This window comes from Fusarium solani (assembly GCF_023522795.1).
Source record: "Fusarium solani strain SB1 chromosome Unknown bctg00000001, whole genome shotgun sequence".
Lineage (NCBI taxonomy): Eukaryota > Fungi > Ascomycota > Sordariomycetes > Hypocreales > Nectriaceae > Fusarium > Fusarium solani.
Window position 1 is genome coordinate 1,349,342 of NW_027072156.1, and position 24,172 is coordinate 1,373,513.

The 24,172-nt window shown below is 54.2% G+C and overlaps 10 protein-coding genes across 10 annotated transcripts; 3 read left to right on the forward strand and 7 right to left on the reverse strand.

Annotated features, from left to right (window-relative positions):
• Nucleotides 1-142: 142 nt before the first annotated feature.
• MRS44_002521 (uncharacterized protein) lies at nt 143-3,308 on the reverse strand (the record flags this gene model as incomplete). The annotated part of the gene is made up of 3 exons (XM_046275159.2): nt 143-294; nt 380-3,233; nt 3,285-3,308. 3 exons carry the CDS (start codon nt 3,306-3,308, stop codon nt 143-145), a joined length of 3,030 nt encoding a protein of 1,009 aa, XP_046136627.1.
• A 500-nt stretch (nt 3,309-3,808) lies between these two features.
• MRS44_002522 (uncharacterized protein) lies at nt 3,809-4,834 on the forward strand (the record flags this gene model as incomplete). Its single annotated transcript, XM_046268078.2, has 1 exon — nt 3,809-4,834. The coding sequence occupies one exon, from the start codon at nt 3,809-3,811 to the stop codon at nt 4,832-4,834; it is 1,026 nt and encodes a 341-aa protein (XP_046136628.1).
• A 2,595-nt stretch (nt 4,835-7,429) lies between these two features.
• On the forward strand, nt 7,430-8,677 carry MRS44_002523 (uncharacterized protein; the record flags this gene model as incomplete). Its single annotated transcript, XM_046268079.2, has 4 exons — nt 7,430-7,690; nt 7,771-8,017; nt 8,088-8,539; nt 8,588-8,677. The coding sequence occupies 4 exons, from the start codon at nt 7,430-7,432 to the stop codon at nt 8,675-8,677; spliced, it is 1,050 nt and encodes a 349-aa protein (XP_046136630.1).
• Nucleotides 8,678-9,841: 1,164 nt separating this feature from the next.
• On the reverse strand, nt 9,842-11,689 carry MRS44_002524 (uncharacterized protein; the record flags this gene model as incomplete). Its single annotated transcript, XM_046275160.2, has 3 exons — nt 9,842-11,359; nt 11,481-11,564; nt 11,669-11,689. The coding sequence occupies 3 exons, from the start codon at nt 11,687-11,689 to the stop codon at nt 9,842-9,844; spliced, it is 1,623 nt and encodes a 540-aa protein (XP_046136632.1).
• Nucleotides 11,690-12,768: 1,079 nt separating this feature from the next.
• Nucleotides 12,769-13,695, reverse strand: MRS44_002525 (uncharacterized protein; the record flags this gene model as incomplete). The annotated part of the gene is made up of 3 exons (XM_046273494.1): nt 12,769-12,879; nt 12,949-13,559; nt 13,629-13,695. 3 exons carry the CDS (start codon nt 13,693-13,695, stop codon nt 12,769-12,771), a joined length of 789 nt encoding a protein of 262 aa, XP_046136633.1.
• Nucleotides 13,696-15,739: 2,044 nt separating this feature from the next.
• On the reverse strand, nt 15,740-16,567 carry MRS44_002526 (uncharacterized protein; the record flags this gene model as incomplete). Its single annotated transcript, XM_046268083.2, has 1 exon — nt 15,740-16,567. One exon carries the CDS (start codon nt 16,565-16,567, stop codon nt 15,740-15,742), a length of 828 nt encoding a protein of 275 aa, XP_046136634.1.
• A 698-nt stretch (nt 16,568-17,265) lies between these two features.
• On the reverse strand, nt 17,266-18,768 carry MRS44_002527 (uncharacterized protein; the record flags this gene model as incomplete). The annotated part of the gene is made up of 2 exons (XM_046268082.2): nt 17,266-18,436; nt 18,494-18,768. The coding sequence occupies 2 exons, from the start codon at nt 18,766-18,768 to the stop codon at nt 17,266-17,268; spliced, it is 1,446 nt and encodes a 481-aa protein (XP_046136635.1).
• Nucleotides 18,769-19,298: 530 nt separating this feature from the next.
• Nucleotides 19,299-20,970, reverse strand: MRS44_002528 (uncharacterized protein; the record flags this gene model as incomplete). Its single annotated transcript, XM_046275161.2, has 3 exons — nt 19,299-19,430; nt 19,483-20,850; nt 20,911-20,970. The coding sequence occupies 3 exons, from the start codon at nt 20,968-20,970 to the stop codon at nt 19,299-19,301; spliced, it is 1,560 nt and encodes a 519-aa protein (XP_046136636.1).
• A 1,124-nt stretch (nt 20,971-22,094) lies between these two features.
• On the reverse strand, nt 22,095-22,982 carry MRS44_002529 (uncharacterized protein; the record flags this gene model as incomplete). The annotated part of the gene is made up of 1 exon (XM_046280744.1): nt 22,095-22,982. The coding sequence occupies one exon, from the start codon at nt 22,980-22,982 to the stop codon at nt 22,095-22,097; it is 888 nt and encodes a 295-aa protein (XP_046136637.1).
• A 71-nt stretch (nt 22,983-23,053) lies between these two features.
• On the forward strand, nt 23,054-24,037 carry MRS44_002530 (uncharacterized protein; the record flags this gene model as incomplete). Its single annotated transcript, XM_065622866.1, has 4 exons — nt 23,054-23,132; nt 23,180-23,372; nt 23,429-23,532; nt 23,856-24,037. The coding sequence occupies 4 exons, from the start codon at nt 23,054-23,056 to the stop codon at nt 24,035-24,037; spliced, it is 558 nt and encodes a 185-aa protein (XP_065478938.1).
• Between the last annotated feature and the right edge of the window lie 135 nt (nt 24,038-24,172).

The following is a 24,172-nucleotide window of genomic DNA, read 5'->3' on the forward strand; positions in this document are numbered from 1 at the left end:
TACCCCCCTTTTCATACATGACCCCCCTAATTCCCTTCATCAGACCATGCTTCATTTAACTAGTCATACATGCCCCCTCCTCTAGGGAAGAGTCTCTCTACTTTTGTGATTTCGTACACTATGCTTTTTTACACTCTTGTTCTTACAATGTGCGCTTCTCCTTGAGGACCTCGTATGTCTGGATCTGGTCGTCGATCTCGAGGTCCTGGAAGTCGTCGAAGCCGATACCGCACTCGGTGCCCTTGCCCATCTCCATGACGTCCTTCTTGACGTGCTTGAGCGTGTCGATTTTGCCTAGAAATGAGTTAGCACAGGAACAAATACTCCAAGCTGGGTCTCCCTAAAAGACAAGACGAGAGAAAGGAGGGGAGAAACTCACCTTCGTAAACGACCTCGCCGGCTCGGATCACCTTGACCATCGAGGTACGCTTGATGGATCCGTTGCGAATCTTGCAGCCGGCAATGGTCTTCTGCACACGCTTCTTGATGTTGATGGCAAACAGCTGCAGCACGTCGGCCTCGCCCAGGACCTTGTGCGAGATCTTGTAGGGCAGGAGGTCCGAAAGGGCGGCCTTGACGTCGTCCACCACGTGGTAGATGACGCTGTGGTCGATGATGCGCACGCCCGCCTCGTCTGCGCGATGGCGGATGTGGGGGAGGATGGTGTTGTTGAAGTTGATAATGATACTCTTGGACGCCGCTGCGTGGTCGACATCGTACTCGGAGATGAGGCCGACAGAGGATCGCAGGATCTTGGACTGGACTTCGTTGCTACCCAGCTCCTGGACGGTGCCGCATACCGCCTCCACCGAGCCGGCCACATCGGCCTTGACGATGAAGTTCTGGAATATGATACCGGGCTCCGACTCGCCGGCTTCCGCCTCGATGCCCTCAGCCTCTGCAGCAGCGGCTGCCTCTTCTGCTGCGGCCTTCTCGCGCTGACGATGCTCCTGCTCGGCAAGTTGTTGCGAGCTCTCTTCTCTGTCGGCCATCTCCTGGCGATATTCAACAGCCGTCTTGGCCTTGCTCTCGTCAGGAGCCTGGATGACCTGTTCACCAGCCTCGGGAAGGTCACGCCAGCCGAGGACCTGGACAGGGGTTCCAGGTGGTGCTTCAGGGATCTCAGCACCAGCTTCGTTGCGGAGGCCACGGACCTTGGCCCACGTCTTACCGGCGACAATGTAGTCACCAAGACGCAATGTTCCTCGCTTGACGAGTACCGAGGCGACCTTGCCAGTCTGCTTGACGCTGGATTCGAGGATCCAACCCTCAGCCATACCGTCGGTCTCTGCGCGAACGTCGAGGATTTCGGACAGGGTGACAATGTTCTCCTCAAGGTCTTCCATGCCCTTGCCGGTCTTGCCACTGACTGGGACAACCTGAACATCGCCTCCAAACTCCTCAAGCTCGACTCCATTGCGGGAGAGATCGAGCTTGACCTGTTCGACCCGGGCGTCCTCCTTGTCGATCTTGTTGATGGCGACAATGATGGGTACCTTGGCAGCTGTAGCGTGCTTCAGGGCCTCGATCGTCTGAGGCATGACACTATCGTCAGCGGCCACAACCAACACAACGATATCGGTGACATTGGCACCTCGTTGACGCATGGACAAGAAGGCGGCGTGACCTGGAGTGTCGAGGAATGTGATTTGCTTTCCAGAGGACATCTGAACCACAAAGGCACCGATGTGCTGGGTGATGCCACCATGTTCCTGAGCAGCAATTGACGACTTGCGAAGCCAGTCGAGGAGAGTTGTCTTTCCATGATCGACGTGGCCCATTATGGTGACCACAGGAGGGCGACTAGGTAACGAGGATGGGTCCTCTGCCGCAGGTCGCGGTCGTAGATCTCGCTGGGAACCAGTGTCGACAGTGGGATCAAATCCATACTCCTGGGCAACGAGAGCTGCCGTGTCACCAGTCATGATGGTGTCGTTGGTGAGCTCCTCGAAGCCCATGGTCTCGAGGTCATGCAGAAAGTCTGCATTTCGAATCTGGAGTGCCTGGGCTAGGTTGGCCACGCTGATGTACTCGGGGAGGAAGATGGGCACTGGCGCATTATTGGCCTCTTCCTCAAGACGCTTCTTGGCGTCCTTTTCAGCCTTCTTGCGCTGCCTCAACTCCCATCGGCGAATGGAGTCCTCGTCCCAGTCCTCGTCGTCGTCCTGTTGCTTTCGCACATTCTTCGGGCGCTTGCCCTTCTTGCCTCGTCGATCATCAACCTCCTCCTCGGCCTCGAAACGGGACTTGCGCCTTGGTTGCTGCTCCTGCGGCGTTTGAAGATCCTGGGACCAAAAATCTTGGACTGCACCAGGCGAAACCTGCGGGCTGCTAGATTTAGAGGTAGTGCCGGGCTTGCCACGGAAGCCGCTGACTCTAGTCTCGAGTGCGTCCCAGAAATCGCCTCCTTTCTCCTCAGTGCTGTCGCTTGTCGTTCGCGCGGCACGCTTCATCTCCCCCCAAGCGGCCTCCCCGGTGGGCCGCTCGGGCGTTACAGGTGCCTTTGGCAGTTGCTTCTCCACGGGCTTGGCCTGGGACTGTGGCTCACGAGTTGGTAATTGCGTGTCAATCTTGCGAGAGCTAAAGGCCCCCCAGGCAGGGGAGGCAGGCGTCGCTGGAGCAGCTGGTTTTTCCAGCTCATTGCTGGACCAAGCCTTGGGCGTCGCCACGGGAGCGGGGGTACGGTCCGTCTTGAAAGCCTCTGCAAGAGCCGTCGAAAGGGCAGCCCTATTCCCGGCCCTGTCTTCAGCCTTGTTTTGGCGCTTCTGCTTCTGCTTCTTGTTCTTCCTCTTTTTGTCATGCTCCTGGCTTGCTAAGGCTGTCTGGGGAGGATCGGGGACCTTTGCGACGGGAGCCGGCTTCTTGGGAGCGAGTCCCATCTTGCTACGAGCTTCGAGCTCATGGGGAAGAAGCGAGGTGGGTTTGGCAGTGTCTGGTGTTGATTTGGCGACTCCAAAAGAACCAAAAGACCCTACTCCAGCCCCAAATCCTCCAGGAAAACCACTGCCCGGGAAGCCTCCCGGCTTGGGAGGGGATCCTTTATCGTCCGGCCGATGAAGCGGGGAGCTCGTTGAGAGGGCTCGCACGCCCAGAGACTGCGTAGGATGGCATGGCAATAGCCCAGGCGCCCCGGTTGATATTATAGAAGTTGATACAGGGCGATCTCTGAGCTGTGCTTCCTTCGGCGAAAGCTTGAAACGGCAGTAGGCGCAAACGAAGGAATTACCGCGTCCCTAGAACTGAATTAGACAATTGGCAATTGAGAGGGCATCCAATGTATTCACCTGCAAGGCACGGGCTCTTAACATTGCCACGATAAGGGATTGACAGACTGGGGGCAAGTCTGTCTCGACATTTGGCGTGATGGTGGGTAGTGCTCAGATCTCGAGCTTGAGTGCCATTCATCATCGGCTCGGCAGAAGCAGACCCGGCTTTTTTTTCAGCCACACCCAGCGGCGTCGGCGTTGGGATTGTCCGCCACATCCACGACACCAATGGCGAGCAGGTGATTTCGATGGATGACAATGAATGAATCAAAACAAGAGGTAGAATTACAAAACTAAATGTTTTGAGGTTATACGTGTTCATGTATGTAGCATACAGTCTTTGAAACTTGGCCCGGCTCAATTGATGCGCGCATGGGCAAGAGACACCTGTTGGACATGACAAGGTCTGTCCTGACATTTTTGTGGACCACCATCGCTCATCTCTAGACAACACATCTCACAACTCTTTAACAGCCACACTCTCCTTAACCCCGAACAACTCCAACCTCCAACGCTCAATCCAGAGCTAAAGACCATCCAATATGGCTCCGAACAAGAGAGCGGCCAAGTCAAAACCCGCCAATTCCTCACCAAAGGATGGCGCACCCCCTTCTCCTTTCAAGAGGCCCCCGGAAGTCCTGGAGCCCTTCATCAGCTCCCTCTCGGAGAAGCATGTCTACATCACCCACGTCGACTCCAAGCCCGCCGACCTGAAGCGCAAGATATTTATGGTTCCTGTCGGCATGAACATCGTCGTCGTCTTGCTCTTTGTCCTGCGCATGTACTGGATCGTCCCCTGGTACTGGAAGCTCATCATGACGGGCCTTGGTCATGACAATGAGACGACCTTAAATACGGCCGACTCGACGTGGTCCGAGATTTCTTGGGAGATTGGTAGACGCGCCTTTACCATGATGGTCGACTTTATCCTCCTTATTTTCGTCTGGCCCTGGCCCGTCGAGTTCGTCGCCGGACAGGCTCGTGGAAACCCGTGCCAGTGGAGATGGCAGGTCGGCTTCCGCGCAAAGGAGATCTACGTGCGCCGCAGCAGGGAATGGGACCAGGTCATCAAGGATCTCTTCGCCGATGAGGATTCTCAGAAGATCCTCTTTGCCTACATCCAACAGGCGACATCTCCCATGCTCCAGGAACAAAAGACTGGCTACCTACTCATGAACGGCCAGTGGGACCTTGACTGGGCGCGCATGATCCTAGCTCACCGTATGGTCGACAAGAAGGAAATCGCCCTGGATGCCTTCAAGAACGTTGTTCTGGTGCACCACCCCGACTTCGGCTGGATGTCCTACGATCCGCGAGGTCCCGCTGCCTCGAGCGAGGACGAGCGACGCCGCCAGGTCTTTGCCTTTAGGGATGCACTTGTGGAGCTTGGAAAGGAGGATTTGTTCTATCGCTGGATTGAGATTGTGCAATACGAGGCGACGCAACCTGGCGGCTTTGGACCTGAGAAGCAGGAGGCCGCGGCCAAGAGGATTCGGGAGCTGTTTGAGGCCCAGAACATTAACTTTGATGAGCTTTGGAGGAAGAGCGTTGGACCAATTCCATCTTGAGCGAGGGTGGCAGGCAGGCAGGGTCGCATTGTATTATACACTATCCAACTATGTAGAGAATATCACCAAAACCGGGCAACATGGATATCGAAAAGCAGCTCAGCAAAAGGAGACAGGCGCAAAGCTGCAAAGACAAAAAGGAGAAGAGAAACAAAATGCGAATATCAGTTTTGATGAAAACACCAAAAAAGAAATTATTCGCCCTGCTCCCGCTCTCACTCAGCGTCGAGACTACAGCGCGCCCTTGCTTTCGCGAAGTATTTGTTTTCACCGGAGTCCAGCCTCGAAAGCTGTCCGTCTAAGGCGGGCGTCCCCGGTGGTCCTTAGCCGGCTCAGTCCAGGGGCTGGCGGTGTTTATGAGAACGGCGCCCGGCACTGACCTAGGTTCGAACTCATGACCTGGGCAGCCTACCCCGTCGGATAGCTGGTTCCAAACCACGAGCTCTACTGCTAGGCCAGTTACCGATCGACCTGTCCGCTGTTGCCAGATGCTCCGGGGTTTTGAATGATAAAAGTAGCTGCGTTGGGGCGGGGTTGGCTGGCTGGCAGCTGGCTGACAGCTGCGCACCCTGTCGGCCATCACGAGGGCAGCATCACCGCCTATGCCCAAGGCGCCACAGCGGTGGCCCGTACTCGAAGCGAAAGCTGCCCAAAGGGGAAGGGATGTCAGTCCAAGTCAGACACCAACGTACTGTCCTTGGTCGGCCATTTAAAATGGACAGACGCCAGGATCTCAAGTCAATGACAATACCACGAGGTACGCCGACCTTTTCCAACTCATTTCAACTAGTTGATATGCCTGAGGCGCTTGATCTGACCATCATGAGCGCGAGGAGCCATGGTCACTTGACATGATTCCAATGTGGTATGTCATGCCACAACTTGATATCCAAATAACCCAATCTGCCCAGGCACCCCTGACTTCAGGAGGCAGGGCTAAGCGCGATCAGGGGCAATGACGGGAGCCAAGAGTTGCATTCACACCCTGGGAATTACTCAATGATGTCGATGGAAGGATAATTCGATGTAGTTACGGCGACTGTGGCTCGCGAATCGGTTTAGGGTCTCGAATCGTTGGATCAAGATTTGCAGAGGATATCCGTCGACAGGATGGGCATCGGAGGAGGTTTGCTAGCAGTGAGCACCGTATTATACCTGGGGAGTAAAAGTTGGGGCATTTGAAGCATGCTGAGCATGTCCCGGTCACCATCTCAGTGAGGTCAATGGATGGCTTGAGGTGAATTTGATGAGATGAAGTTGAAATTGTGTGTGGTGGTGTTTCTTGGCTCTGTGGCTGACTAAGAGCTCAGATTAGCGCATTGCGGCGAGTGGGTGGCACGTGCGGAGAATCCTGGCTCCAGTCCTTTCCTGATGGGGCCATGCTACGTGCTGAGGTACGTACCGTGTACGTAGGGCGGTGAAACAGCTTGGGTTTAGAAGGAAACATGAGAGAGCTCCAGAGAGCCAAGTTGGCAGGATGTATTGGGGAATGAGGCTGAGATAAAGGGAGGCTTGGAGCTGTAGGTGGGGAGCCGACTATTTACACCGAGGGGGAATGCTGACTGTACTCTCCCTCCGAGAGGAGAATCCTGCGCGAGATCAATCAATCTATCCATAGCTTGGTCTGAACTCGGCGATTGCTGTTCCTGGATGTTACAGGTAGAGAGTCGTGTGCGAGCTGTCACAGTCTAGATCCCTTCACGCGACTTTAGATTCAAGCTCTTGGCCTTGTGAGATGCTTCGGGAACGATGTAAAAAAATTATGCAAAAGAGGGCATTCGTGTTTAAAGTTGATAGACGGCTCAAAAAAGACCGGCTATCTCGTATTCCCTCGTCTCCTTCCCTGCATTATCCTCGGCCTCGTTCCTGCTCCCTTCCTTCAAGAGGTCACTCACAGGCAGGCGTCCTATCACACCCTGCGCTGATGCGGAAAATCCCCCTCGCCGGCCGCCAGCGTGTATGTACCTTGGCTCTGCCTTGAGCAGATACACCATCTCATCAGGCTTCAGCTTCTGGACCGAGGTGCACTCTGCACTCTTTTTTTGCTCACCGCCGCCAAGCCTGTTGTTCTTCCTCTTACTAGCACTCGCCAACCCGTTAAAAGCCGTTGAAGCTTGTCCCGTTACTACGGATCATCGTCGGCTGAGAAGCGACAATCAACCAACCAACCCCTGCTCTAGCGTCCCCCAAGAAGCCAGGTCAGTCAGTATTTTTCTCGCCGCGACATTGACATTGGCAAGGCAAGGAGCATTCAAACAAGACGAGACAGGCCAAAACAGCTTCCTCCTCTGCCCTCGGCTTGCCGTTTCGTGCTGTGCTAGGGCCCCCTTTGTCTACCTGCTTAACTGTCACTGGCTGGGTGGCTTCCAGAGCTAACAGACAGACCCAGTCCAAAACCCCTAATTCTTGGGCGCGCCAACCCACCCCATTCAGCCCAGCCCAGGCCAGTCAATCAAGTTCCCGGCCATCAGATTGCCCCTTCAACGTCGCCTCGACAAACCACTTCTCCCGAATAGCCTCGCTCGCTCCGACTCGACTCGGCTCGGTTCCTCTTCCTCCCACCGTCAAATACCCCATCCATCCATCCTCTTCGACATGTCATCGGGATTGACGCGACGCCGTGGTGCGGGCGGCGCAGGTCCCTCAGCTGAGGGAGACGCCAGCAACGGTTCTGGCCCCAGAACGAGCACCCCCAACACCAGGGACAGCGGTCCCGAGACGAGCTACGAGAACACCGAGAATGGCCACAAGATCGCATTCGACCCTCGAGACATTAGCGAGAGCGCTGAGCGAAGCAAGCAGCCCAAGCTCACCCTTATGGAGGAGGTTCTGCTGCTTGGTCTCAAGGATAAGCAGGTAGGCACATGCACCAAAAATGCTTCAGGGCAGCTGTCCTGTTTTGCCTCGGGAGCACGATCCTGACCACAATTCTTTAGGGCTACCTCTCTTTCTGGAACGACAACATTTCCTACGCCCTCCGAGGATGCATCGTCATCGAGCTCGCCTTCCGTGGTCGCATCGCAATGGAGAAGGATGCTTCCAGGCGACGATTCCCTCTCGCAGACCGCAACATCGAAGTCATAGATGACACCCTCACCGGCGAGGTCCTCCTCGACGAAGCCCTCAAGATGATGAAGCAGAGCGAAAAGATGAGCGTCGCAACCTGGATTGACCTGATGAGCGGTAAATAGCCCTGCCCTGGCTGACGAGTCTCGAATTCTCCTCGCTAACGACCCCTTTCTTTGGCATGCAGGCGAGACATGGAACCTGATGAAGATCGGATACCAGCTCAAGCAGGTCCGAGAGCGCCTTGCCAAGGGCCTTGTCGACAAGGGAATCCTTCGCACCGAGAAGCGCAACTTCCTGCTCTTTGACATGGCCACCCACCCCGTCGCCGATGGTGGCGCCAAGGAGGAGATCCGTCGCCGCGTCCGCAACATCCTCACCCAACGAACCGTCGTCCTCAACGGTAGCCAGTTCCTCCCCGAGTCGCTCGAGTTCCGTTACACACGCAGCATCGCCATGGTTTGCGCCGCCTACGCTGCTAACGTCCTCGAGAACGCCTTGTCAACCCTTGGCCACGAGGCCCGCGAGAGGGCCTTTGCGCAGACAGATGATCTGCTTGCTGACTACAGCCAGTGGCCGTTTGGCAAGAAGGCTGTGCAGAATGGCATTGGAGCCAACCTGCCCCAGGCGATTGCAGATGTAGGTTATTCTTGACTCGCACGCACCGCAGAGCTAACACTGTCACAGGAGGTCAACAGCGGCAAGGACAAGGAGCTTCAACTCGAGGTGGTTGCGGCCTGTTTGAGCGTCTTCACCCGACTCGATTCCCTCCTATAGACGTGCTCATCTAGGCCACATGCGTGTCGCCATCATTGAGCATCACGCCTTGGTAACACCCAACCAACTTCCGATTTGCGCCCAGGCCAAGCCAAACCCTTTCTCTCGAGGCCTCCGTTCCGCCGACCTCACCCGCCTCTATAGTTCTCACGAATTGACGACAACAGCCTCGCCGCTCCCGTCAGGGGGAGTATGGCGAGGACCCACGAACCTACACCACCTATCACATGGAGCAATCGAAGGAAATTCCGGGGTCTTGACTTTGGCGCAACGGGACCAGGGCGCAGCTTTCTCTTGACCAGGGCACGCCGAGGACTCGGCTCAACTGCTCTGCCATTCATTGCTGAAGGGCCTGTCATGGATGTTTTACTGGTGGTGTTGGTGGTGGCCCGCATACTCCCGGCCCCTATGCCCTTTTTTTTTAATGTCTTTTTTTGTTCTTCTTCTTTTTTTATCTTGGTCGAGACTCATCTATTCTTCCGTTGTTTTTGGGAAACAAAAAGAAGAGGGACGGAAATGACAGTGTTTGTGTATGTATGTGTGTTTCAGGAAGGCAAAGGAAGGGGGGAGCCCATAGGTTGATACGATACGTGAAGCGTACTAAAGCCAAAGCCGTGTTGTTTGTCGTTGAATTTTCAGGGGGGTAGGGGGGTTCTGCTGGTAAACTGTTGTAATGAGAAGAAAAACAAAAGGGGGCAGATATGCTCTCTCTCTCATGGAACACGGGCGTCCTCTATCTAAAAGAGTGGATTCAGTGGTGCCTTTCTTTTCAGTGGTGATGGTGATGTTTCGAGACGGGTGTGAGCGAGAGATATGAGAACATGGGATGATGGATGGATGGGATCTTGAGAAGAGGGAATTTGCACACCAAGGCAAGGATTCATTCTGCATTAAACGGCGCGTTCAAGGCACGCTCTATCATTCATGTTGATCAAGGGGGAAAACGTCCACTATGTGCTATATGCAATGCCTTGCCTTACAAAGATGAATCTCTGCGCGCCGCTCCTTTGATGCATCAATCCGTCCCCTTTTGCTTTTTTTGCCGACCGGGACTCCTCCAGCGCCGTGTCTTGAGAATAAACAAAGCATAATCAATCTTGCTTTTCTTCAACCCCTTTCGTCTTTCTCGTTGGCATTATGTTTTGACTTTGTCATCCCTGAGCTTCACTTCTTTCGTCCACCGACGCCAAGGCTTCCCTCAAATCCAGGGCGGCCCTTCTTCTTGGCTCCGACGGCAGGCTTCTTCTTCTTCTTACCAGCCTTTCCAAGAAGCTTGTCGTCACGGCGCTTGCGCAGGTTGTCCTCTCGCTTGCGCTGGCGCTCCTTCTGCGCAAGCTTGACACCGTCAGACCGCTCGCGCCAGGCCTTCTCACTCTTCTTCTTGGCCGTCTCCTTGCGCTTGACAGCGCGCTTCAGAAGCGCCTCATCGTCGCGGATCTTCTCGCCCTCGGCGCGGCGGCGGGCCGTCAGCCAAGCATCCTTCTCCTCAATGTCGGCACGCTTCTCGGGGTCAAGCTCCTGAAGGCGCTTCTTCTGGTTCTGCACCTTGATAAGGGCGGTTTTGGCATCTGAAGGACCCTTCTTCTTGCTCTGGTTGAGGACGTAGCTAAGGTCGTGCGAGAGCTTGGCGCCATCACCAAAGGCCACGCGGCCAAACGTAAAGTTGCTAGAGTTCTCGTCGAGCTCGACAGCAGGGCTTCTAACACCAGGGGAGCTGGATGCCAGAGCCTCCTCGCGCTTCCGCTGCTCCTCCAACCTAGCCTGCTTGCGCAGCTCCTGCTTATGGGCCTTGCGAAGCTCCTGCTTCCTCCGCCGCGACTCGATGAGCTCCTGGCGTGTGCGGATGGGCTTGCCGTCGGGGCCGTCAGCTTTTCGGGCGGCACGTAGGGCCTCGATCTTGGCCGCTAGCCGTGCGCGGAGGGCCTCGGTGTCGGCGGGGATCTTGATGTGCTTTGGCTTCTCGGAGGGAGGGATGGTGGATGAGACGGATGTGGTTGTGCTGACAGGCTCAGCAGGAGCCCCGGGGGCAGTTGTCGAGGAGTCGAAGGTGGGAGAGTGTGGCTCAGATTCGGGCATGGAGTTGTCGGTAGCCTCGTCATCCTTTTCCAGTCCTGAGATATCCATGGGCTCAACCTCGCCATCACCTTGAACAGCTGATGTCTCGTCCACCTCCTTTTGCTTCTGGGCCTTGGCGGCAGGACTCTTCGCTTGCTTCTTGGCTTGCTTCTGTGATTTGGGCGTAGGGGCGGGCGCCTCATTGTCTGCATCGGTGGCTTCTGACTTCTTGGACTTCTTCTCAACCTTCTTCTCCTTCTTCTTTTCCTTCTTGGCAGCCTTCTTTTCCTCTTTTCTTGAGAGCTTGGAGGATGTCGCCTCGGGAGCGGTCTTGGCATCCACATCGTCGTCGTCGTCGAGCTTCTGCTTCTTATTGCCTTCGGTCTTTGTCTTGAGGCCCTCGCCGGGCTTCTCGCTGTCAACGCCGGGGACGGGGTCGTAGTCCTCCCACTCATCTTCGTCATCGCCATTGTCTTCTTGTTGCATCTCGCGTAGCTTGCGCTTGTTCTTTGCGCGCTCATCCATAACTTCCTTAGCGTTTCTGTTAAGATCGCTGTCAGGGTCCAGCTTTCCGCGACGGGCGGCGGCGGCCTCTTGCTTTGTCTGCTTCTTCTTGCTCCATTGGTTCTAGAAGAGATGGATTAGCCTCGTCTGTAGGCTTCTGTGCGGGATTGCGCGGTGGATGACAGGTGGTGTGGTTTTCTCTGGGGGCGGGGAGAGGTTGGTTGGTTCGAAGTTAGAAACGTACACTTGTGTCTTCGCCATAGTACATCTTGGCCGGGATAAGACTCAAGAGGCCGTCAAAGGCCTTTGCATGGTCGCGCAGGCGATCCTATAGTGCTTGGGTCAGCTTCACGGCTTCCTATTGCCATGCTTGCCGTGCCTTCATGTTTGGCTGGCGACAGGCGGGGCACGAGAGCAACTGTGAGGACGGACCTGCAGCGAAGATTCGGCCATGGTGAGGACGTGTATCCGCTATGTCGACTGTATTTTCGGAGGAGACGATAGAGCGGTGAGGGTATCCTGGTTGGGTCCCCGCGATGCTCGTCGTGGTGGTTCGTGAGGTTGGAGAGAAAGCTCGGAAGGCGATTTGGCCGACGTCGATTTTTTTGGGGACTCCAGTGATTTTTTTTCTCTGTCCAGTCCCTTCCGTTTTGGTCCAAACGGGCTTTGTGGGGAACCACAGCCGCCTACCCCACCCCTGTACTTTAGCTTACTGCCGCCTCCGCCTCGACACAGACGGGGATAGCCTTCAAGGGTCTTGAGCAGAAGATCTATGATGGTTACAATCATGGAAGATGGCGAGGGCCGATAATTATTGTTCTTTACGGCATACCTAGGTATGAATATCTTCCATAGCAGCCGCTGAAATCCAACTGTCAAGTCATCCATCTCAAGCGCTTAATCGAATCGCCGACATTGACGACATTGAAAGGAGTCTATGTTGAGACGGAAATACATCAATAATGCCTTAGTACCTAGCCGGAATCATAATATTATAATAATATTGGCTATGAATATCAAAAGTTACAAGTGTCTTTTATGCCCTTGCTACCAATCCGTGCCGCCTCTATGCATCTCACCCTGAGTGGACATATCAGAGCAACATCAAGACTGGAACATTAGCTATGACGGCTCTATTGAACCAGTCTAAGACCTCTCCCCGAAATCAAGATAGACGCTTGTTAGTGGCTATCTGCAAACCTTTCCATATTGGCGTTAAGGGAGAAGAGTAACAACGTCAACTCTTCCAACTCTACTCATGCCAAGCATTCGCCCACTTCCTTCTTCTAAGTAGTCTCACATGTCACCCTTCAGAAAACAAAATCATGCGAGAAAAAGATAGTCATCATTTCATGTCGCTATACGCTTTTAGAAAAGCGAGCCGATCACCGTGTAGCATCGGCAACCCATGCTTCAATGCCATGAATGCCGCAATCCAATGCAACGCAATGCCAAACGGGAACCAGCTGATAACCAACCAAAAGGTCTTCTTCAGTCTCGCATCATCGCCATCGCAGCTTTTAGACTGTGCTTCATTTCTTCTTTCCCTTCTTGGCGGCGGCCGTTTCCTTCCGACGAGCCTCCTTGGCCTCAAACTCGGCCTTCTTGGCCTTTTCCAGTGCTTCCTTCTCTTCACGCTCGGCCTATCACCAAGTTAGTAATGAATCGTAGGTAGGCTGATGAGGCCAAAATGGCGGGACTAAAAGACTCACCTGTCTTCGGGCAGCATCGAGAGCGCGCTGCTCACGGATGGCCTTGAGACGGGCCAGATCAGCCTTGGCCTCGTCTGTCTTGCCCTGGGCTGTCAGGCGCATATGTCTCTCCTTTGCGGCAGCTGCCTCCAGAGCCTCGCGCTCACGTCGACTCGGGGCAGCCAGGTTGCTGACCCCCTCTGTGATCTCTTCAACACCCGCCTTGGTCTGGTTGCGAGCCTTCTTAGAGTGATTGGGGTTGGCGGGCATATCGTCATCGTCCTCACTATCCTCTTCGCTGTCGTCGTCATCGTCGTCGCTCGAAGGCAGGTCGCCAACCTCGACAGTCTTAGCTCTCTGCTTGGCTATGGCTGCCTCTTTGCGGGCCTTTTTCTCAGCCTTGCGGTCTTCGCGTGATAGTTCCTGGGCTGGTGCCGCAGAAGGACCAGGAGCGTCGTCGTCATCGTCGCTATCCTCTTCTTCGGTAGTCTCGTCTTCGGTGGTCTCGTCATCGTCGCTGTCGTCGTCGTCATCGTCATCGTCGTCTTTGCGTTTGGCGTCAACGCTCCACATGCTGATCTCGTTGCCATCGGCGTCAACGGGACGAATGTCTCGCGAGAATTTCTTGCCACCTAGATCGTCGTTAGATTCGCTAGGTCAAGAGCAGTAGAGAGTGCAAGAGTAAAGGCCGAAAAACTCACCTCCACGAGCGGGCTTTCGAAACTTTCCTCCGCGACCGCGAGAGCTCGTTCCAGGACCACCAACCATCTTGGGCAATTCGAATGATATAGGTGAAGGATGAGAGAGTGTCGGGTGCTAGTATCGATAACTTGTAGTCGTATACGAAGCTTTAAACGGCGACGTCGGTTGCTAGTGAAAGCGCCAAGTCTATTCTTCTTGGAGTTGTTGAGTGTCGATGTTGGTGTTTGTTTGCTGATCAAACTTGACCGGAGGCGGGGTAGCGGGGTAGCTAATGACGGCAGCTTCCAGTTTTAATACCTATGGGCGGATGTGCGTGAAAGGAGGCAAGATCAAGGGGTCGGATGTTTGCCGATCAGGGATTGATCAGGGTCGGGAGTGACAATGCGTCACTTGATAGAGCAGGCGTGACAGGGATGGGAGAGATTCGCGAGTACCTGTGAAAAGGTTGATGGTGGAAGAAAACAGTTGGATAGGTATCACAAGATAGGCAGGCCAAGAGACATACACAATGTGAAAGAAACACGAAAGAAACCCAGTCCGGAGAAACCTCCTAAAAACAATGTGAACCAAGAGTGTGACTCAACTTAGATGCAACCTGAGCCAAAGAGCATCACGGAACCCCCAATGGATGTGAGCTGACTGTTGGCAGAGACAGAGCAGCCTAACGAGCCCACTGTGAACAAGCCCCGTAAGAGGTCCGGTAGGGTCCATCAATGGAAAATCCACCATCTCCAGAGCCCGCTGCGCGAATGGGAGTGCCCCTGTTTGTCGTGGTTTGATCCGCTCTGGAGAGGGGCACGCGTGCTTTCAACGAATGTCGATGTGCCATTCTTGTCCATCAGGCACACGACACGAGACGGGATGTGCTGCAGAACACAAGAAGAAACCTGGATCCTTGACTCACCGCTGGCGCATAGATAAGTACCTTCCTGGAAGAGCCAAGTTCTGTCGCTGTTGGGCTCTGTTGCGGTGTTGCAGCCACTCATTTGGTGGTTTCATGCTGCAATTGAAACACTGGCAGTCCGTAGAAGGTGGTGTTTGGGGAGATAATCATTGCAACTACCCATTTTAAAGCATAACACAAGCGACAAAATTAATGATTCTAGTTGAATATCAAGCTCATGACATTCTTAGAATGAATGCTATCCAACTTCATGATCTTCCCCCATCTCGCTTCCACAGCAAACCGCCCCCCAAGCAATCACGGCACATTAATTCTCCGCGCTCCGTCGCACCCCACCCGCCGCACAGAACAAAACCACCACGAACCGACCTCTGTTTTGAACTTTTCTTTCCTTTCTTCTTCAACCTACTAGAAAACTGAAATCCTTCAAATTCACTCTGGCTTTCATTTCAATGGATGCAACGGAGGGGAAACTGGAGGAAAGAGAATATTATGTCGCTGACTTACCCTCTGCCCTGTTTTGTGGCTTCGGCTGCGCGTTGGGGGAGAAATTTTGATGCGGCACATGCCTTTCGCCAATAACCTTGGTTTGGAGGCAATGTCCAACGTAGAATTCACTCGTAGATGGCTGATTGCCTACTGTCTGTTTGCTCGCCTCTAAGCAAAGCTTGCAGGCCTTGCCACGACAAGGCCTCAAGGCTGTGTGATGCAGACTTCTTGGTCATGCGCCTCGGCGCGTCTTGAACCATATTCCCAGCTCATGAGCTGCTGGGCATCCGTCTCCAGCTTGGGAGAGATGTGTCCGTGCCGTGTCAGTTGACTTCTATGGATGTTCTCTATTTATGTTCTTCCATAGTGTTGTCACCAAGGTCCACACAGCTTGCCGCGGACATGAGGTGCTAGTGGGAGTTCATCGTCACGGATATATTGTCTTGTTCAACATCCAACCATTATTCAACAAGACCGAGAAGCAATGACAACTCAAATTCTGCCCTGTAATCCTAGTCTTGGCCCAAGAATTCAGTCATTCCAACCCAACGCATATCCATAGCCAAAGGCAATTCTATCACCTCCATCACCATGGTGTACATGCCTAGGTAGTCAAACACCCAATCAAAACAACCCTTCCTCCAGCCCAAAAGTAAACCCTTTACTGAAACAATCATATGCTCTCTTCCATATTCAAAATTCAATCGAAGCACTCTCCTACTTTGGCTCGACAGTTTGTCGCTCCCGTCGTTGTCTTTCTCTCTCTCTCGCAGCCGCAATCTCAGACACTCGGAACATGACATATCCGACCTCGTCGGCCTGGTCCTGATCCATCGGCACGCCAGTGATGTGACGGAGACGTGCGGCTCGCCACTTTGCCAGCTCCTGATTGTACTTCGGAGTGCCTCTCTCAAATATGGTGTTGAACCAGAGTTGCGAATCCCATTGGATTGCCCTGATCTCGGACCTGTGTTGCGGGCTGAGCTTGACGAAATCTTCAAAAGTTGCTGGGTTTTTCCAGTCAACAAAATTGATAAAGTGTGCTGGTGAACGCTTTTCGGTAGTTGATTGGGCTTCGGATGCCCCAAAAGTCTGGTTTGTCCCGTCATCGACAACGCCCTCCGGTGGTTCGACCAACGGGACATACCCATCAGTGTTCACCTCTATTTCCGGACTTGCTGATCCGACGTGAGTAAAGCAAGGCTCAGAGTTGTCGATCTGATCTTTCGGGGAGTGCTCGTGATCCCTCGAGGATATCTGTGTCTGCATGGACGAGGTCAAGCTAGGGGTGCTCGCGGGGCTCAAGGCGGGCCATGGGTTGCCCTCCACAGCCGGAAATTCTGACATATAGGTCGCCGGGGTAAGTTCTTCTTCTTCTTCTTCGGATATATCTGAGTCGTCCGTCAGGTAGCCACCGTCACTCGATAGGAGGTAGTCGGGCTCTTCAGCCAAATCATTGTTGAAGTAGAATGTTGCAGCATAAGGGCCAGGGAAGACGATGCTGGCGAGAGGCTCGTCGTTAATGGACGTACTATTGCTTGCCATGGCGTAGGTATATCGTAAAATGCAATATAGCAAGGAATAGATGGAGATTGTGTAAAAGACGTGATGGAATGTGTTGTTCCTCAGTTCTGGTGTGAAGATCCAAGACTTGGTGGCTCGGTAGGCGAAGGGTGAAGGAAAAAGTAGGTAAGGAGTTATAAGGTTCCTGCCATTACAAATGCGTATGTATCTGTTGGGGAAGGATGTTTCGAGCAGTGCCTTGTTGTAATCGAAGTGTTGGGTCTGTTTACGGGGAAACGACCATCAACTCAGATCCATCTGAGAACAGCCAGTTGTTAAGCTTTTCCTCTGTCGGTCATGCGCAGTGAGGCGCAGGAGTGCTTAATCTCAGTGGTTTCTGGTCGTGTTATAAACTGAGTTTCAGAGTCAGAGTCGAGATACACCTCATTCCTCTGATCTTGGGTGGGAGACTGGTTCTCATATTCACAACCAGCATCACAAGGTCTACCCATCCACGACATTGAAGCAGACCTGGGTGTGGCAGTCTTCGGACGATACATTCATCAAGTTTCCAACAGAAACACTGCCGAACCTATGTCGTTCGTGATTGTCAGTGGATGGATTAGATTTAGAGTCATCTGCAATAAGGGTTCATACCGACAAAGTATAGCCAATTTCTCGTAAGCTCGAGGTCTGTCACATCGTGCAAACATCAAATTTGAAAACGCCTCTGTCCCCCCTTACTTCGACATGGCTTGCAGGACATCTTCCAGTCTCCTCTTCTTGTGCTTCCGCAGCGCCAGCACAGGAGCCGCTCGCTCCGAGGCCACCAGGCTTGGACCCTTCTTAGGAATGGGCTTTGGCTTTGATTTATCTCCTCGGATAACAGAGTTTCGTGTGAATGTGTACTGCCCCGTCGCGAACAACCCCCGGCTTACATATGACGGTCGAGTGTTGATACCGGATCCGCGAGTGCTATGTCCCAGGTGAAGACACGCGAACGGCCGCGAAGGCAGAATGAAGGGCCCGGCAACAGCTTTTTGGGGTGGGAGGGCGCCGCGAGCTTGTAGGTCACGGTCTGAGCTGAGCTGGCCGAGAAATGAGTAGAGCCAGAACGCCCAGGGCTCAAAGGCCACGCCATGACATGCCCGAGCCTCGCTAGATGCAGCATGAGTATCCCACGAAGGTGTTCGCACCTTCGCCATGTCGGTGAGATAGTCGAGGAGCGGCGGTGCTTGGCGATCTTGAACGAACTTTACGGCACATCTGGAATCGCCACATAGCGAGACGAGGTCGTTGTCGATCCTTGCGGCAAGGTCACTAAGACGATGCGTCCGCGTCTCCTCCAACGGCGCAAACAGCATCAGATAACGTAACAGCGAGTCCTCCAGTCCAGAAACCTTTTCGGCCTGCTCCCAGCCATGCTCCAACGCGGCCTCTTCGCTCTGCTTCCAGTCCTCCCTCGCACCCATGACATCGTACAGCGCGAGCGAAGGGAACTGCGACACCCACTGCAACGACTTCTTGGTGGTGGACTGGTCGCCCCATATGCGGAGTATGCGCAGCAACGGGAACGGGTCGGACTTCTCGGTCCACCCCCGGACCAGGCGGTCCGAGACTTGCGGGAAGATAGTGCGGAGCTCATCAGCGGGTTGGATGAGCTCGAGGGCGCCGAGATTGGGCATATCGGCAAGGCAAAGCAAGTCGTGTGTGTTGAAGGAGCATCCGCCTGTAAGAACGAGGTGGGTGATGAAGTCGGTGGGTGGTGCCGTCAATGGAACAGTGTAGCGTGTGAGGTCATTCCCAGGACGGCAGATATGTTGACGGAAGCGATAAAGACTTAGAGTCTTGTCATCTTCTGCCTCTAGAAACAGCTTGGAGAAGAGTTTCCAGGCGTGAAGGCATTCACCTCTGATCAACTGTCAGTTCCTTCCACGTGTTGGCTATCCCGAGATATCCGCCACTCACCTTGCCTCGAGGAACCGCCATATGCGCCACAGCAGACGCGGTGGGAGATCCTCGAGATCTGCCACTGAGCCCACCGAGCCGATGTTATCGGCAACGACCTTGATGACCATGTTTGCCAAGGACCGAGGCCCCCGGACGCCGCGGGCGGTAACGGCGGGATACCGGCGGCGACGGCTCCAGTCTGCCGCGTCTCGATCCGCCTCGGTGAGCGAGTCGCGCGACAGGACCCATTCCTTGAAGACCTGGCCTGTTTCCTGGTCAAACGTGGCAGCCATGATGGAATAAGGTATTTCAAGAAACCATGGGATTATGCCGAGGGAGATGGACGGAGCTGGGGTGAGAAAAATGGTGAATGAGGAGGTGCAAGTGGTCGGATTATTTGGTGTTGAGGTGGTGGATTGATTATCACAGTCTCAGTCAGGCCCTTGCAACATCACTGCCACAACCACATCGGCCTTGATTTATAATAGATGATACTTGAACAGGTCAATCAATCACATTGCCAATTTTTTCTCATTTTTGTTCATTTTACTCGTCTAATTGATTTCTTCCATGGCGGAGATCCCGACTTTGACTATAAACGTCGGTTCCTTCTATTTCCTTTTTTAGGAGGCTCATGCAGGAACACCCGACGCCATTCAACAACGGCCGCCCTGTGATGCCATGGCTTCAAGCCATCCACCTCATCTCAACGTTGAAGCTTCCAATATTTTTAATACACCCGGGTAATTCTTCTTCAGCTGGCATTTATCCATAAACATGCTCGTGGTATCCAATTGCAACGTCTCTCTACTCATATACACCTTTACAGCATGGGCTTGAGGTCCTCGGCCACGGTGAAGGGAGCTTCCGTCTTGCTCTTGATCTCGTCGACGGTGACGCCATCGGCGATCTCTATAAGGGTCAGGCCGTGGGCAAAGTCAACATCAAAGACACCCTAGTCACAATTAGCATCGTATCACGGTAAACGCAGGCTCGGGTTCACTTACAAGCTCGGTGATGATTCTCGACACGCACGCCCGTCCAGTCAAGGGGAACGCGCACTGCTTGACAATCTTGGGGTTGCCCTTCTTGTCTGTGTGCTCCATCGTTACCACAACCTTGGTCTCGCTGGGGTTGCTGACGAGATCCATGGCACCGCCGAAGCCCTTGACCTTGCCTGGAAGCATCCAGTTGGCGAGATCACCAGTGCTGCTGACCTGCATGGCACCCAGGATGGTGAGGTTGATGCGTCCACTGCGGATCATGCCAAAGCTCTCCTCACTGCCAAAAACGGCCGCGCCAGGCTTGAGCGTCACAGTCTCCTTGCCAGCGTTGATCAGGTCGGCATCCTCATCACCCTTCTTGGGGTAAGGGCCCAGACCCAAGATACCGTTCTCAGACTGCAGCTGCACCTCGACCTCGGGGCCGACAAAGCCGGGAGCGAGCATGGGCATACCGATGCCCAGGTTGGCGTACATGCCGTTCTTGAACTCCTTGGCAGCGCGACGTACGATGCGCTCTCGCTTGGCCGCAGTGTCGCCGGTGCCGAGGGCCTTTGCGGCCGCAGGGTCGTTCTCGTCCTTGGCCCAGGTGTACTTCTCAATAGCCTTCTCCTCAGTGCTCTGGATGACACGCTTGACGTAGATACCGGGCAGGTGGACGGCCTCGGGAGGGATCTCGCCAGGCTCAACGATGTGCTCGGCCTCGACAATGGTCATCTTGGCGTTGCGGCCCATGGCACCGTTAAAGTTGTGCGCAGCGAGGCGGAACTGACAGTTGCCGAGCTTGTCGGCCTTGTAAGCCTTGACGAAGGCATAGTCGCCGTCAATGCTGTGCTCGAGGAGGTATGACTTGCCCTTGAAGACCTTGACGTCCTTGGGGTACGAGTACTCGGCAGGAGAGCCATCGGGCTTGTTTCGGAGGGGAAGATCGCCAGTCTGGACAACGGTTCCAAAAGCGGCGGGGGTATAGAAGGCGGGCACTCCCTTACCACCAGCGGCGCATCGCTCAGCGAGGGTACCCTGGGGGGTCAGCTCAAGCTCGACCTCACCGGTGAGGTACATGGTCTCAAAAGTCTTGTTCTCGCCAATGTAGCTGGCAATCATCTTGCGGATCTGCTTCGTCTTCAGAAGCTGGCCGAGACCCGAGTTGTCGGTACCGGCGTTGTTTGACACAGCTGTGAGGCCAGTGATCTCGGGCTTGTTCATGACCTCGTTGATGAGCGAGTCGGGCACACCGCAGAGACCGAAGCCACCGCAGAGGAGTGTCGTGTTGGGCTTCATGTCCTTGAGGGCCTCCTTCGCGGAGGGGAAGACCTTGTTGATCTCGGCGCGGCGAGAGGTGGCCGAGAAGGATCGCGTGAGGACGGCATTGGGCTTGAGGGTGTCAGTACTGCTTCTGGAGCTCGCAATTCACATAGACATGAAAGAACCTACATTAGAAGCATTTCGAGCAAAGGCTCGGAGAGTCCTTAACCGAAAAGCGGCGGAAGGCATCTTGTGAGTTTATGAGAGGATGAGGATGAGGATGGAGGGGTAGAGGTCGAGGGTTAGGCGGGAATAGCTTCAGGATGAATCCCTGCTGTCGGCTATGGGTCGTAGTCGTCTCGAACAGCAATTACAGCTATGAGGGATCAATTGCGCTTCATACACCGATATTCACCTCGCGAGCAGCAACGGCAAGGAAGTAATAAGACGAGACGAGACCCTTGACAAGTTTAAGCCGACAATGACGATGGTAATGGATGGATGCGGGCCGTTGGCGGGGGATTCCCGTTTATTAAGGCCGGCGCTGGCCGCAGCTTTCACGGAGTTTTAAACATACAACCAGGGACCTAGGCTACCTAGGCAGGACCATGGATTCCGCTCCCCTCTCGCATCCGCACGGCATGGAAACTTCGGAAGCGAAACTCGGCATTCGGGGCCGCTTCCGTCGACTGCCAAAACGTCTCCGTCAACGCAACGGCTGCCGGGTAGTGGCCAGCTTGTGCAGCGGGAAGTGGAGGCCCCTCTCTCCAACCAACTGTCCAGCCCGAGGATGATTGAATGATGCCGATGGGCTGGACGCCCATTCAGCTAGCGGCCAGCGGGGGTTCAAGTCCGGGGCAAGCTGTTGGTGGGGGATCGGACCGCTGCTTCTTGGCGGGTAATGGGTTTTCCGCACTGGCCGGCTATTCGTTTCGGGAGTTGTCGTGATGCTTTTCGACAGAGCACTTTGCTGGAAATGACTAGTTGGACGTGTTTCGGAGGTCAAGCAGCTCGGTCTTCAGTCACCGTTGATCTCGGCGGAAATCAAGTCCTATTAGTACTATTTCTCTCAATTGACACTCTGTGTAAGGTCCGTTCCCCGTTCCGCCCGCTTTCCGAACCGAATAATCCTTGTGTGTGTGTGTGTGTGTGTGTGTGGTTTGTTCAACTTCCGCGTCAACGCCTTTCTCCCATGTGACCATGATATTTCCAAAACGCCAGCTAACTCCCCAACCCCTAGATGCTTTTACGCAATGACTCCGTGTCGATACAATTTTGGCAAAATGATCGTTCGTTCTGAACGTCATGAAGAAAAACAAGACAAAACACCGGGTATTCCTTTATCCCCCACTGTCAACTCAACCTGCCACCGTCTAAGCGGCATTGGCATTTTCCGGGTGTAGAGAAATAAGCCCTACCAGGTTTCCCTCCGTGTCGATAAACTCTCCAACGTCCATGATGAACTGTCGGATGCCATATCGTAAGTGCTTGACCTCGCCAAAGTTCTGCTCGATCAACTCCTCAGCGGCGCCGAGATCGGGGACCCGGAGGTGGCACGTCGGTGTAGCGGCGCCAAACCTGGCCATCTGCCGCTTGTGCTCGAGCCGGGCTTGGCTGTCGGGCGTGGTTCTCATCTGGACCAAGGCGCCCGTGATCTTGAGATGGCCCTTGTCTTCGCTCGAGTTAAAAAAGTTCATGGGCTGTACGTCGAAGAAGGATGACCCCCACTGTCGCTTGCTGGGGTCATCAGTCTCTCTTGCGTTCATGTCGCCATAGAACTTCCATCCGAAGCAACGGGAGTAGAAGTCTGCTGCCCGTTGGATGTTGAAGCAGTACAGGATGAGAAAGTCTGGGGTACCGCCGATGACCGGGAGTCGAGGCTTCTGACTAGGGGGTGTGGGAAGGTACTGAGGCTCAGTGTCCAAGTCGGTCAACTCTCGAGACTCATCGAACCCATAGTAACTGTCATGGGAGTCGATCCCACAGAACGGCTCTCTTGGGAACGAAGGGGATGCCCAGCCATTTACAGGGTTCCTCATATCTGGTTGCTCCATGATGGATAGTCTGCCTGCTGGCTCACTACCCTTGACGACTGCAAAAGCGGAGGAAAAGGTCGGCGGCGTGGTCATCTCTGCTGTAGGAGTGCTGAGCGAATCGTGGCCTAGAGATGGTACTGGCGAGGGCGTCCTTCGAGAGGCATCTACATCCATGGCTGACGATGACAGAGAAAGTGGTGATGGCTGGTTCGTGAAGGAGTCCATGGTTGAGTTGATGAAGAAGAAATGACACCAAAGAAATAATGCTGACTTGTCTCAAACTCAGGACTCGATCGATGAATCTCTCTCGAGCAGCCGTCAAAGAAGCAAGGCGAAAGGCCGTGAGGCAACAGTCTAAGACAAACTTCAAGATAAGTAGGTGACGTGACAAGGCGAGCTGAGAACAAGCAAAGCCGAACCAGTCCGTGGCCAAAAGGTGACTTCAGCTGAGAAGCCTCACCACGGATCCTGGCAAGGACCGTCTCGCTCTTATAGCCGGAGCCAGGGTGATGCCAGCTTCCTCCCTACAGGCCGCGTGCTGCCAAAAGCAAAGAACTTGGAGACTGAGACTCAGGAAGCGGAACCTTGGCGTCTGTGCATCCAGGCCAACTCCGGGTAAGTGGTATGGAGGTTGAAGCAAGGAGAGGGCGAGACATCAAAACACACACAAGAACCCAAAACGCGAAGTGGTTCTGCGTCAGGGCCGATTCAAGAGCCAAAGACGTCAAGGGCGGAAGAAACCTGCAGCAGGCTAGGCTAGACCAGGCACATGTATGTAGGAAACTGACGCGACAGCTGCGTGCTTTTCTCCTCTCTTCTTTTCTTTGCTTGCTGAGTCTTGACGCCATCTGCATGTATGTCTGGGGGAGCCGTTCTATCCCGCTTCTTAGTTCTGCTGCCTCTCCTCGTCTTGTTGTTGTTATCGATGCCGGTGAGAGCTTCATCACTTTTTGCTGGAATGGTAAACAAAGGGAAAAGTCCCCGGCGGCCCGCAAGATGACCCAGCCGCTGTCTCAACAGACGGCTGTACCTAATTTACCCGCATTGTTTAGACGAGGTCGGTTGCTCGTGAAAATGAACCTGTCTGGTTGTGAATAGCCCAGGTTGACAATGTCTCAGGTCCCAAATGGCTCCCATGGCTGGCGATCCCTCCCAATCGAGACGAGGACGGCACAGAAGCGGCTGTCAAGTGGATCACGACTGGGCCTGAGCGTGCTGCAAGGCGTTGCACGTCTATGTTTGACAGTTTAGCTAATGGAAGCAAGGGCTGCTTGATGTGATGGCCCAGGTGATTCCAGGAGCCGGTAGCTGCATATTGCAAGCGCAGGGGCAGACGCCGGTCGCGTATTTACTCTGAGCAGAAGAGGTGATGATCGGATCCGTAAAGTAAGGGACTTTGAGACTCGACGATAATA